At 40.1% G+C, this 14103-nt stretch overlaps 1 protein-coding gene across 6 annotated transcripts in view; it reads left to right on the top strand.

Moving 5' to 3' along the window:
- KIF13A (kinesin family member 13A) overlaps positions 1-14103 on the top strand; it is a 390994-nt gene that overhangs the window by 208707 nt on the left and 168184 nt on the right. For all 6 annotated transcript variants that reach the window (XR_008402581.1, XM_053714782.1, XM_053714779.1 and 3 more), the window contains exon 4: positions 62-122. Coding sequence is in view for 5 of the 6 variants with exons in the window: in XM_053714782.1 (XP_053570757.1) it covers positions 62-122 (61 nt within the window). In the remaining variant the exon portion in view is untranslated. The remainder of the gene's footprint in view (positions 1-61; positions 123-14103) is intronic.

Here is a 14103-nt window from a genome sequence, read left to right as displayed (position 1 = left end):
GAACAATTTATGTGCATTGTGTGTTTTATGTTTAGCCTCTAATGTTGTCATATTTTTATAGGTGTTTGCATTTGATTACTGTTTCTGGTCCATGGATGAAAGAAACACTTCTAAATATGCAGGTGAGTCAGAGATAAGCTGTCAGCTTCTAAAATGACTGTATTTTTACAAGGTGTTACAAAGTATGGCCTTATCCTTTATATACAGTCTGTTTTGTTTTATCATGACACATGAAAGTAATTTGCATCTGAAAATGTATTGCTCTGCATTTGTACATATGTCTTATTTATCTATATATAGTATAGATATTAAAGATGAGTTTGTTTTTCCCAGTGTCCCTAGGCATGTCCTCAGGGGTTTATACTTCCCAAACTGACTGCTAAAAAAAGATCTCAAGTGAAAGGGAAAATGTGCAGGGAAAGGCAAGAGAGCTACAGAGAAAATAATCACATTTAGATTCCTTTTATTAATTTAAAAAAAAACTTTGTCACTAATTTCTTAATTATTTAAGAACCTGCTGTGATTATATTTCATGCCCCTTATTTTCAGATTATACGTTAATATACCTCTGATAAAGGCAAAACAAATGTGTACAAAACCGGAGTAACACAAACAATTTTATTACATCTGTTTTTAACTTTTACACACTGAAGTAGAACAATGTCTTTACTGGTTGGTATTTGGCCTGTGTGACAACCAGAGTAGGTTTCCCACATCAAAAAATTGATCCCTGGGGTGAACTCTTCACAAGGCCATTTTTCAGAAAATGTTTTCGAAAGTGAAGTTTCTTGGGGGATGGAAGAGATGATAAAACTTTAAAGTTCTAATGCTACAGAATCAGAGACCCTGATGCCTTTGATGTTAAAGGGACAGTCTACACCAGAATTTTTATTGTTTTAAAAGATAGATAATCCCTTTATTACCCATTCCCCAGTTTTGCATAACCAACACAGTTATAATAATATACTTTTAACCTCTGTGATGAACTTGTATCTAAGCCTCTGCAACCTGCCCCTTTTTTCAGTTCTTTTGACAGACTTGCAGTCTAGCCAATCAGTGCCTGTTCCCAGATAACTTCACGTGCACGAGCACAGTGTTATCTATGAACTAACTAACACCCTCTAGTGGTGAAAAACTGTTAAAATGCAATCTGAAAAGAGGTGGGCTTCAAGGTCTAAGAAATTAGCATAAGAACCTCCTAGGTTAAGCTTTCAACTAAGAATACCAAGAGAACAAAGCAAAATTGGTGATAAAAGTAAATTGGAAAATTGTTTAAGATTACCTGCTCTATCTGAATCATGAAAGATTATTTTGGCCTAGACGGTCCCTTTAATGCAACATTAATGTTCTATAGGTTTAGTCTAGTCTTGTCTTTTCTGCAGCTCTTTTGTTTCCATAGGTGATTCAGGTGAGGAAGGTGCAACCAGAAGCAATCACTTGGTTTTCAAATCTAGGTTTTCTGGTAGAGCAGAGATGTTTTCTGCTTCCTCTGGTTCTGTGTTCTGACTCCATAACCTAGAAGTATATTCACTTTTATGTCGGTTACTAAATCTGTAATTCTCAAACGTAAAGAATTATCAGATAAAGTAGTTTCTACACCGATAACAGCTAATCCATATTACTCGTATTGGGCCCATTGTAGGCACCAATTAGCAAGCACTACCCAGGGTGCTGAACCAAAAATGGGCCAGCTTTTAAGCTTACATTCCTGTTTTTTCAAATAAAGATACCAAGAGAACAAAGAAAAAATAATAATAGGAGTAATCTAGAAAGTTGATTAAAATGTAATGCTTTATCTAATAATAAAAAATGGGTGTAATATCCCTTTAACTAGGCTCTTCAGCCTGTTAGTTCACTGCTTATGCTGTTGTTTATTTTCACAAGTACCTGCTGTATTTTGTATAATTTTTTGAGATTCTGGTACTTTAAAAAATAAATGTTGTTAGAAGATTTAGATAACAGATACGAATTTGAGGGTCCTATTTATTATACGCATTGTCAGGTCTGGCCCATCCATTTGGTCAATCTAGGCGGTTGCCTGGGACACAAACAATCTAGCCAGGGACAAAGCTATAGCCAGTGCAGTTACAATGGGGCTCAAGTTCACAAACTATGGACCACTCACACTCAAGAGCCTCATGGAGCACAGAAGGAATGGTAGCTGCTCAAGACAGAAACTTGTTGGGCTGTGTTAAAGGGTCTGGAAATCACAATTTTTTCTTTCATGAATCAGATAGAGCATACAATTTTAAACAACTTTCCAATTTTCTTCTATAATCTAATTTGTTTTGTTCTCTTGGTATCCAGTGTTGAAAAGTATACCTAGGTATGCTCAGGAGCAGCAATGCACTGCTGGGAGCTAACTGCTGATTAGTGGCTGCACATATATACCTTTTTTCATTGGCTCACCAGATAGCTCCCAGTAGTTACATCCCTGAAGGACAGCAAGAGAATGAAGCAAAGTTGCTAAAGGAAGTAAATTGTGACGGTCTTTAAAATTGTATGTTCTCTCTGAATCATGAAATTTTTTGAGTTTCATGTCCCTTTAATAGTGAGAGAGAGGGACAGTCAACACCAGAATTACCAATTCCCCAGTTTTGCATAACCAACACAGTTATAATTATACACGTTTTACCTCTGTAATTACCTTGTATCTAAGCCTCAGCAGACTGCCCCTTTATTTCAGTTCTTTTGACAGACTTGTATTTTAGTCAATTAGAGCTGACTCCATGGAAAATTCACGTGCATGAGCTCAATGTTATCTATATGAAACACGTGAACTAATGCCCTCTAGTGGTGAAAAACTATATAAATGCATTTAGATTAGAGGCGGCCTTCAAGGTCTAAGAAATTAGCATATGAACCTCCTAGGTTTAGCTTTCAACTAAGAATACCAGGAGAACAAAGCAAAATTGGTGATAAAAGTAAATTGGAAAGTTGTTTAAAATTACATGCCCTATTTGAAACATGAAAGGTTTTTTTGGACTTGACTGTCCCTTTAACACCAGTCTCTCATTTAGACAGCCTGACCAAACACAAGCTCCAGAGACTGCTTATGTTTGTAGCTCTCATACTATAACTGAACGCTTTCATGCTATTTGTGTAACCTTGTAAAGCAAACCTAATAGCATATGCAATAATATGTAAAGATATAGGGATTTAAATGGTCACTTTGTTTTATTGATTGCAAAAATAAAAAATAGTGAAAAAAAAAAAGTAAAAAAAAATAATTAACAAAAACAAAACAAATGAAATGCCATAAAGCCCATAAAATACCTAAAAAGTAATCTATTAGCACTTAAGTGGATGTCTAGGGAACTTTAACATCTGGCTACCAAATAGAGCAGGTGTGCTAAATCCCTCACATAATAGACTCATGTCAGCTATCGCTCGAATGCTAAGCCGAAGGTCAAACAGTGGAGTTCTTTTAAACTATGATTTTCTATTCAAATATATGTTTAAAACACTGTACATACGTACATATGTACACAGTCACATAACAATAGACACACACACACACATATACAGTGTATATATATATATATATATATATATACACACACACACATATACAGTATATATATATATATATATATATACACCACACAGAGAAATGCACTCACAGGAACAAACAACCAGCTCAATACCATTGTTAGCCTGTTCTATGGCGATTTCCCACCTGGGTGCAACTTCTTTTAGCCCAGCAATGCTTTTCACAGAGTAGAACTTTCCTGTAGTATATCAGTCTGATCTTGCCTATTACAGTCAGTCCAGCACCGAAATACCAGGCAATTCTTCTCTGAACAAGGAACACAGCAGCCTTTCTGTAAAGTACAATAAAACGTACTGATATTTCTAAATAAGGACTTGGGATTAGGGTGACAGCTTGATTGACAGTGCAACAGGGACTTTATCAGCCATAATATTGGTAGTTATTATACGCATACCAAACTGTTAAATCTGTTTAGTGCAACAGTAATTTGTTTTTGAGAACTCAGTCACTATTTTGATAAATTGTTAGGAAATACTATCTAGAAAGTATATATTTCTCCAACATAGGTGTGTCCGGTCCACGGCGTCATCCTTACTTGTGGGATATTCTCTTCCCCAACAGGAAATGGCAAAGAGCCCAGCAAAGCTGGTCACATGATCCCTCCTAGGCTCCGCCTTCCCCAGTCATTCTCTTTGCCGTTGTACAGGCAACATCTCCACGGAGATGGCTTAGAGTTTTTTAGTGTTTAACTGTAGTTTTTATTATTCAATCAAGAGTTTGTTATTTTAAAATAGTGCTGGTATGTACTATTTACTCTGAAACAGAAAAGAGATGAAGATTTCTGTTTGTAAGAGGAAAATGATTTTAGCAACCGTTACTAAAATCGATGGCTGTTCCACACAGGACTGTTGAGAGGAATTAACTTCAGTTGGGGGAACAGTGAGCAGACTTTTGCTGCTTGAGGTATGACACATTCTAACAAGACGATGTAATGCTGGAAGCTGTCATTTTCCCTATGGGATCCGGTAAGCCATTTTTATTACAGAGTAAATAAGGGCTTCACAAGGGCTTGTTAAGTCTGTAGACATTTTCTGGGATAAATCGATTCATATATAACATATTTAGCCTTGAGGAATCATTTAATATGGGTATTTTTGTAAAATAATATCGGCAGGCACTGTTTTAGACACCTTATTCTCTAGGGGCTTTCCCTAATCATAGGCAGAGCCTCATTTTCGCGCCGGTATTGCGCACTTGTTTTTGAGAAGCATGACATGCAGTCGCATGTGTGAGGAGCTCTGATACATAAAAAAGACTTTCTGAAGGCGTCATTTGGTATCGTATTCCCCTTTGGGCTTGGTTGGGTCTCAGCAAAGCAGATACCAGGGACTGTAAAGGGGTTAAAGATAAAAACGGCTCCGGTTCCGTTATTTTAAGGGTTAAAGCTTCTAAATTTGGTGTGCAATACTTTTAAGGCTTTAAGACACTGTGGTGAAATTTTGGTGAATTTTGAACAATTCCTTCATACTTTTTCGCAATTGCAGTAATAAAGTGTGTTCAGTTTAAAATTTAAAGTGACAGTAACGGTTTTATTTTAAAACGTTTTTTGTACTTTGTTATCAAGTTTATGCCTGTTTAACATGTCTGAACTACCAGATAGACTGTGTTCTGAATGTGGGGAAGCCAAGGTTCCTTCTCATTTAAATAGATGTGATTTATGTGACACTGAAAATGATGCCCAAGATGATTCCTCAAGTGAGGGGAGTAAGCATGGTACTGCATCATTCCCTCCTTCGTCTACACCAGTCTTGCCCACTCAGGAGGCCCCTAGTACATCTAGCGCGCCAATACTCCTTACTATGCAACAATTAACGGCTGTAATGGATAATTCTATCAAAAACATTTTAGCCAAAATGCCCACTTATCAGCGTAAGCGCGACTGCTCTGTTTTAGATACTGAAGAGCATGAGGACGCTGAGGATAATGGTTCTGATATGCCCCTACACCAGTCTGAGGGGGCCAGGGAGGTTTTGTCTGAGGGAGAAATTTCAGATTCAGGGAAAATTTCTCAACAAGCTGAACCCGATGTGATTACATTTAAATTTAAGTTGGAACATCTCCGCGCTCTGCTTAAGGAGGTGTTATCCACTCTGGATGATTGTGAGAATTTGATCATCCCAGAGAAACTATGTAAAATGGACAAGTTCCTAGAGGTCCCGGGGCCCCCAGAAGCTTTTCCTATACCCAAGCGGGTGGCGGACATTGTAAATAAAGAATGGGAAAGGCCCGGTATACCTTTCGTCCCTCCCCCCATATTTAAAAAATTGTTTCCCATGGTCGACCCCAGAAAGGACTTATGGCAGACAGTCCCCAAGGTCGAGGGGGCGGTTTCTACTTTAAACAAACGCACCACTATACCCATAGAAGATAGTTGTGCTTTCAAAGATCCTATGGATAAAAAATTAGAAGGTTTGCTTAAAAAGATGTTTGTTCAGCAAGGTTACCTTCTACAACCAATTTCATGCATTGTCCCTGTCACTACAGCCACGTGTTTCTGGTTCGATGAGCTAGAAAAGGCGATCGATAGTGATTCTCCTCCTTATGAGGAGATTATGGACAGAATCCGTGCTCTCAAATTGGCTAATTCTTTCACCCTAGACGCCACTTTGCAATTGGCTAGGTTAGCGGCTAAAAATTCTGGGTTTGCTATTGTGGCGCGCAGAGCGCTTTGGTTGAAATCTTGGTCAGCGGATGCGTCCTCCAAGAACAAATTGCTTAACATTCCTTTCAAGGGGAAAACGCTGTTTGGCCCTGACTTGAAAGAGATTATCTCTGATATCACTGGGGGTAAGGGCCACGCCCTTCCTCAGGATAGGTCTTTCAAGGCCAAAAATAAACCTAATTTTCGTCCCTTTCGTAGAAACGGACCAGCCCCAAGTGCTACGTCCTCTAAGCAAGAGGGTAATTCTTCTCAAGCCAAGCCAGCCTGGAGACCAATGCAAGGCTGGAACAAGGGAAAGCAGGCCAAGAAGCCTGCCACTGCTACCAAGACAGCATGAAATGTTGGCCCCCGATCCGGGACCGGATCTGGTGGGGGGCAGACTTTCTCTCTTCGCTCAGGCTTGGGCAAGAGATGTTCTGGATCCTTGAGCACTAGAAATAGTCTCCCAAGGTTATCTTCTGGAATTCAAGGGGCCTCCCCCAAGGGGGAGGTTCCACAGGTCTCAATTGTCTTCAGACCACATGAAAAGACAGGCATTCTTACATTGTGTAGAAGACCTGTTAAAAATGGGAGTGATTCATCCTGTTCCTTTAGGAGAACAAGGGATGGGGTTCTACTCCAATCTGTTCGTAGTTCCCAAAAAAGAGGGAACATTCAGACCAATCTTAGATCTCAAGATCCTAAACAAGTTTCTCAAGGTTCCATCGTTCAAAATGGAAACCATTCGAACAATTCTTCCTTCCATCCAGGAAGGTCAATTCATGACCACGGTGGATTTAAAGGATGCGTATCTACATATTCCTATCCACAAGGAACATCATCGGTTCCTAAGGTTCGCATTCCTGGACAAGCATTACCAGTTTGTGGCACTTCCGTTCGGATTAGCCACTGCTCCAAGGATTTTCACAAAGGTACTAGGGTCCCTTCTAGCGGTGCTAAGACCAAGGGGCATTGCAGTAGTACCTTACTTGGACAACATTCTGATTCAAGCGTCGTCCCTTCCTCAAGCAAAGGCTCACACGGACATTGTCCTGGCCTTTCTCAGATCTCACGGGTGGAAAGTGAACGTAGAAAAAAGTTCTCTATCTCCGTCAACAAGGGTTCCCTTCTTGGGAACAATAATAGACTCCTTAGAAATGAGGATTTTTCTGACAGAGGCCAGAAAATCAAAACTTCTAAACTCTTGTCAAATACTTCATTCTGTTCCTCTTCCTTCCATAGCGCAGTGCATGGAAGTAATAGGTTTGATGGTAGCGGCAATGGACATAGTTCCTTTTGCGCGAATTCATCTAAGACCATTACAACTGTGCATGCTCAGTCAGTGGAATGGGGACTATACAGACTTGTCTCCGATGATACAAGTAGATCAGAGGACCAGAGATTCACTCCGTTGGTGGCTGTCCCTGGACAACCTGTCACAGGGGATGAGCTTCCGCAGACCAGAGTGGGTCATTGTCACGACCGACGCCAGTCTGGTGGGCTGGGGCGCGGTCTGGGGACCCCTGAAAGCTCAGGGTCTTTGGTCTCGGGAAGAATCTCTTCTTCCGATAAATATTCTGGAACTGAGAGCGATATTCAATGCTCTCAGGGCTTGGCCTCAGCTAGCAAAGGCCAAGTTCATACGGTTTCAATCAGACAACATGACGACTGTTGCGTACATCAACCATCAGGGGGGAACAAGGAGTTCCCTGGCGATGGAAGAAGTGACCAAAATCATTCAATGGGCGGAGACTCACTCCTGCCACTTGTCTGCAATCCACATCCCAGGAGTGGAAAATTGGGAAGCGGATTTTCTGAGTCGTCAGACATTTCATCCGGGGGAGTGGGAACTCCATCCGGAAATCTTTGCCCAAATTACTCAATTGTGGGGCATTCCAGACATGGATCTGATGGCCTCTCATCAGAACTTCAAGGTTCCTTGCTACGGGTCCAGATCCAGGGATCCCAAGGCGACTCTAGTAGATGCACTAGTAGCACCTTGGACCTTCAAACTAGCTTATGTATTCCCGCCGTTTCCTCTCATCCCCAGGCTGGTAGCCAGGATCAATCAGGAGAGGGCATCGGTGATCTTGATAGCTCCTGCGTGGCCATGCAGGACTTGGTATGCAGACCTGGTGAATATGTCATCGGCTCCACCATGGAAGCTACCTTTGAGACGAGACCTTCTTGTTCAAGGTCCGTTCGAACATCCGAATCTGGTCTCACTCCAACTGACTGCTTGGAGATTGAACGCTTGATCTTATCAAAGCGAGGGTTCTCAGATTCTGTCATTGATACTCTTGTTCAGGCCAGAAAGCCTGTAACTAGAAAAATTTACCACAAAATATGGAAAAAATATATCTGTTGGTGTGAATCTAAAGGATTCCCTTGGGACAAGGTAAAAATTCCTAAGATTCTATCCTTTCTTCAAGAAGGTTTGGAGAAAGGATTATCTGCAAGTTCCTTGAAGGGACAGATTTCTGCCTTGTCTGTGTTACTTCACAAAAAGCTGGCAGCTGTGCCAGATGTTCAAGCCTTTGTTCAGGCTCTGGTTAGAATCAAGCCTGTTTACAAACCTTTGACTCCTCCTTGGAGTCTCAATTTAGTTCTTTCAGTTCTTCAGGGGGTTCCGTTTGAACCCTTACATTCCGTTGATATTAAGTTATTATCTTGGAAAGTTTTGTTTTTGGTTGCAATTTCTTCTGCTAGAAGAGTTTCAGAATTATCTGCTCTGCAGTGTTCTCCTCCTTATCTGGTGTTCCATGCAGATAAGGTGGTTTTACGTACTAAACCTGGTTTTCTTCCGAAAGTTGTTTCTAACAAAAACATTAACCAGGAGATAGTCGTGCCTTCTTTGTGTCCGAATCCAGTTTCAAAGAAGGAACGTTTGTTGCACAATTTGGATGTTGTTCGTGCTCTAAAATTCTATTTAGATGCTACAAAGGATTTTAGACAAACATCTTCCTTGTTTGTTGTTTATTCTGGTAAAAGGAGAGGTCAAAAAGCAACTTCTACCTCTCTCTCTTTTTGGATTAAAAGCATCATCAGATTGGCTTATGAGACTGCCGGACGGCAGCCTCCTGAAAGAATCACAGCTCATTCCACTAGGGCTGTGGCTTCCACATGGGCCTTCAAGAACGAGGCTTCTGTTGATCAGATATGTAAGGCAGCGACTTGGTCTTCACTGCACACTTTTACTAAATTTTACAAGTTTGATACTTTTGCTTCTTCTGAGGCTATTTTTGGGAGAAAGGTTTTGCAAGCCGTGGTGCCTTCCATCTAGGTGACCTGATTTGCTCCCTCCCTTCATCCGTGTCCTAAAGCTTTGGTATTGGTTCCCACAAGTAAGGATGACGCCGTGGACCGGACACACCTATGTTGGAGAAAACAGAATTTATGTTTACCTGATAAATTACTTTCTCCAACGGTGTGTCCGGTCCACGGCCCGCCCTGGTTTTTTAATCAGGTCTGATATTTTATTTTCTTTAACTACAGTCACCACGGTATCATATGGTTTCTCCTATGCAAATATTCCTCCTTTACGTCGGTCGAATGACTGGGGAAGGCGGAGCCTAGGAGGGATCATGTGACCAGCTTTGCTGGGCTCTTTGCCATTTCCTGTTGGGGAAGAGAATATCCCACAAGTAAGGATGACGCCGTGGACCGGACACACCGTTGGAGAAAGTAATTTATCAGGTAAACATAAATTCTGTTTTTAGAACAGAAGTGCCTTAACATTCCTACGGTTTACAGGTAATTGAAACAAACCTGCTCTTTTCCATTTCTTAAAATAAAATATTGCATTACTTGCTGATGGTTTGTTCTTAAATGTAATGTTGAATTAATTTAAATGTAATGTTGAATTAATTTAAAATGTAATGATGAATTAATTTAAATGTAATGTTGAATTAAAGGGACACTCTAGGCTAAAATAAACTTTCATGATTCAGATAGGGCATGTAATTTTAAACAATTTTCCAATTTACTTTTATCACCAATTTTGCTTTGTTCTTTTGGTATTCTTAGTTGAAAGCTTAAAGGGCCACTAAACCCAAAATCTTTCTTTCATGATTCAGATAGAGAATAGAAATTTAAACAACATTACAATTTACTTCCATTGTTTATTTTGCTTCATTTTTTAAATATCCTTAGTTGAAGAAAAATCAATGCACATGGTGAGCCAATCACACGATGCTTCTATGTGCAGCAACCAATCAGCAGCTAGTGAGCATATCTAGATATGCTTTTCATCAAAGCATATCAAGAGAATAAAACAAATTAGATATTATAAGTAAATTAGAAAGATGTTTAAAATTGCATTCTCTTTCTAAATCATAAAAGAAAAAATGTGGGTGGCATGTCCCTTTAACATAAAAGGTTCATATGCTAATTTCTTAGACCTTGAAGGCCACCTCTTTTCAGAATGTGTTTTAACAGTTTTTCAACACTAGAGGGTGTTAGTTCACGTATTTCATATAGATAACACTGTGCTCGTGCACGTGAAGTTATCTGGGAGCAGACACTGATTGGCTAAACTGCAAGTCTGTCAAAAGAACTGAAATAAAGGGGCAGTTTGTAGAGGCTTAGATACAAGATAATCACAGAGGTTAAAAGTATATTAATATAACTGCGTTGGTTATGAAAAACTGGGGAATGGGTAATAAAGGGATTATCTATCTTTTAAAACAATAAAAATTCTGGTGAAGACTGTCCCTTTAATTTAAAATGTAATGTTGTATTTAATTAATTTGAGTGCAATGGATTTTGGTCTCTGAGATTAAAATGAGCACATCCCATGACACAGGCAGCTAACCCCAGGACAGAGTAGGTGTGAAACCACTATGGGTATATAAATATAAATAAATAAATATACATACATTTTTGTGTGTGTCTTTTTTGCATGAAATGTCTCTTGAGTCTACAAATATTTCCTGTTATGCCAAATTGTTATTGCAAGTGATGCTCCACCCTTCTTGATGATTACAATAGGTAATTACAACAGCTTGACTGTTCCAGTCTTTTGAAAGCAATACATAAAAATGTTACTGGAGTTATCTTTTACTGACAGGACAAGCTAAAATAGCACCATAGATTGATAAATACATCTGCTTTCTAAACATTAAACAATTTGTATGCAATACTTTTCACTACAATTTTATGTGTACTGCTAGAGACTTACGGCTAGATTTAGAGTTTTGTCGGTAACGACCCGCGTATCTAACGCTGGCTTTTTTCTGGCCGCACCTTTAAAATAACTCTGGTATTGAGAGTCCACAGAATGGCTGCGTTAGGCTCCAAAAAAGGAGGGTAGAGCATATTTAACGCCACTGCAACTCTCGATACCAGAGTTGCTTACGGACGCGGCCAGCCTCAAAAACATGCTCGTGCACGATTCCCTCATAGGAAACAATGGGGCTGTTTGAGCTGAAAAAAAACCTAACACCTGCAAAAAAGCTGCGTTCAGCTCCTAACGCAGCCCCATTGTTTCCTATGGGGAAACACTTCCTACGTCTGCACCTAACACTCTAACATGTACCCCGAGTCTAAACACCCCTAACCTTACACTTATTAACCCCTAATATGCCGCCCCCGCTATCGCTGACCCCTGCATACTATTATTAACCCCTAATCTGCCGTTCCGTACACCGCCGCAACCTACGTTATCCCTATGTACCCCTAATCTGCTGTCCCTAACACCGCCGACCCCCCGACCCCTATATTATATTTATTAACCCCTAATCTGCCGCCCACAACGTCGCCTCCACCTGCCTACACTTATTAACCCCTAATCTGCCGAGCGGACCGCACCGCTATTATTATAAAGTTATTAACCCCTAATCCGCCTCACTAACCCTATAATAAATAGTATTAACCCCTAATCTGCCCTCCCTAACATCGCCGACACCTAACTTCAAACATTAACCCTTAATCTGCCGACTGGAGCTCACCGCTATTCTATTAAATTTATTAACCCCTAAAGCTAAGTCTAACCCTAACACTAACACCCCCCTAAATTAAATATAATTTACATCTAACGAAATTAATTAACTCTTATTAAATAAATTATTCCTATTTAAAGCTAAATACTTACCTGTAAAATAAATCCTAATATAGCTACAATATAAATTATATTTATATTATAACTATTTTAGGATTTATATTTATTTTACAGGTAACTTTGTATTTATTTTAACCAGGTACAATAGCTAAAATAGTTAAAATAATTACAAAATTACCTGTAAAATAAATCCTAACCTAAGTTACAATTAAACCTAACACTACACTATCAATAAATTAATTAAATAAAATACCTACAATTACCTACAATTAAACCTAACACTACACTATCAATACATTAATTAAATACAATATCTACAAATAAATACAATGAAATAAACTAACTAAAGTACAAAAAATAAAAAAGAACTAAGTTACAAAAAATAAAAAAATATTTACAAACATCAGAAAAATATTACAACAATTTTAAACTAATTACACCTACTCACCTAATCTAAGCCCCCTAATAAAATAACAAAGCCCCCCAAAATAAAAAAATGCCCTACCCTATTCTAAATTACTAAAGTCCAAAGCTCTTTTACCTTACCAGTCCTGAACAGGGCCCTTTGCGGGGCATGCCCCAAGAAATTCAGCTCTTTTGCCTGTAAAAAAAAACATACAATACCCCCCCCCCCCCAACATTACAACCCACCACCCACATACCCCTAATCTAACCCAAACCCCCCTTAAATAAACCTAACACTAAGCCCCTGAAGATCTTCCTACCTTATCTTCACCATACCAGGTTCACCGATCGATCCAGAAGAGCTCCTCCGATGTCCTGATCCAAGCCCAAGCGGGGGGCTGAAGAGGTCCATGATCCGGCTGAAGTCATCATCCAAGCGGGAGCTGAAGAGGTCCATGATCCGGCTGAAGTCTTCATCCAAGCGGGAGCTGAAGAGGTTCTATCAACGGCATCTTCAATCTTCTTTCTTCGGGAGCCATCATCTTCCATCCGACGCGGAACATCCTCTTCTCCCAACGCCTACTCGCCGAATGACGGTTCCTTTAAATGACGTCATCCAAGATGGCGTCCCTCGAATTCCGATTGGCTGATAGGATTCTATCAGCCAATCGGAATTAAGGTAGGAATATTCTGATTGGCTGATGGAATCAAGTTCAATCCGATTGGCTGATTGGATCAGCCAATCAGAATATTCCTACCTTAATTCCAATTGGCTGATAGAATCCTATCAGCCAATCGGAATTCGAGGGACGCCATCTTGGATGACGTCATTTAAAGGAACCGTCATTCGGCGAGTAGGCGTCAGGAGAAGAGGATGTTCCGCGTCGGATGGAAGATGATGGCTCCCGAATAAAGAAGATTGAAGATGCCGTTGATAAAAGACTTCAGCCGGATCATGGACCTCTTCAGCTCCCGCTTGGATGAAGACTTCAGCCGGATCATGGACCTCTTCAGCTCCCGCTTGGATGATGACTTCAGCCGGATCATGGACCTCTTCAGCCCCCCGCTTGGGCTTGGATCAGGACATCGGAGGAGCTCTTCTGGATCGATCGGTGAACCTGGTATGGTGAAGATAAGGTAGGAAGATCTTCAGGGGCTTAGTGTTAGGTTTATTTAAGGGGGGTTTGGGTTAGATTAGGGGTATGTGGGTGGTGGGTTGTAATGTTGGGGGGGTATTGTATGTTTTTTTTTACAGGCAAAAGAGCTGAATTTCTTGGGGCATGCCCCGCAAAGGGCCCTGTTCAGGGCTGGTGAGGTAAAAGAGCTTTGAACTTTAGTAATTTAGAATAGGGTAGGGCATTTTTTTTATTTTGGGGGGCTTTGTTATTTTATTAGGGGGCTTAGAGTAGGTGTAATTAGTTTAAAATTGTTGTAATATTTTTCTGA

This window comes from Bombina bombina, chromosome 5, assembly GCF_027579735.1.
Source record: "Bombina bombina isolate aBomBom1 chromosome 5, aBomBom1.pri, whole genome shotgun sequence".
Taxonomy (NCBI): Eukaryota; Metazoa; Chordata; class Amphibia; order Anura; family Bombinatoridae; genus Bombina; species Bombina bombina.
The sequence above is the reverse complement of the archived record's forward strand: the minus strand, read 5'-3'. Positions and strand labels throughout refer to the sequence as shown.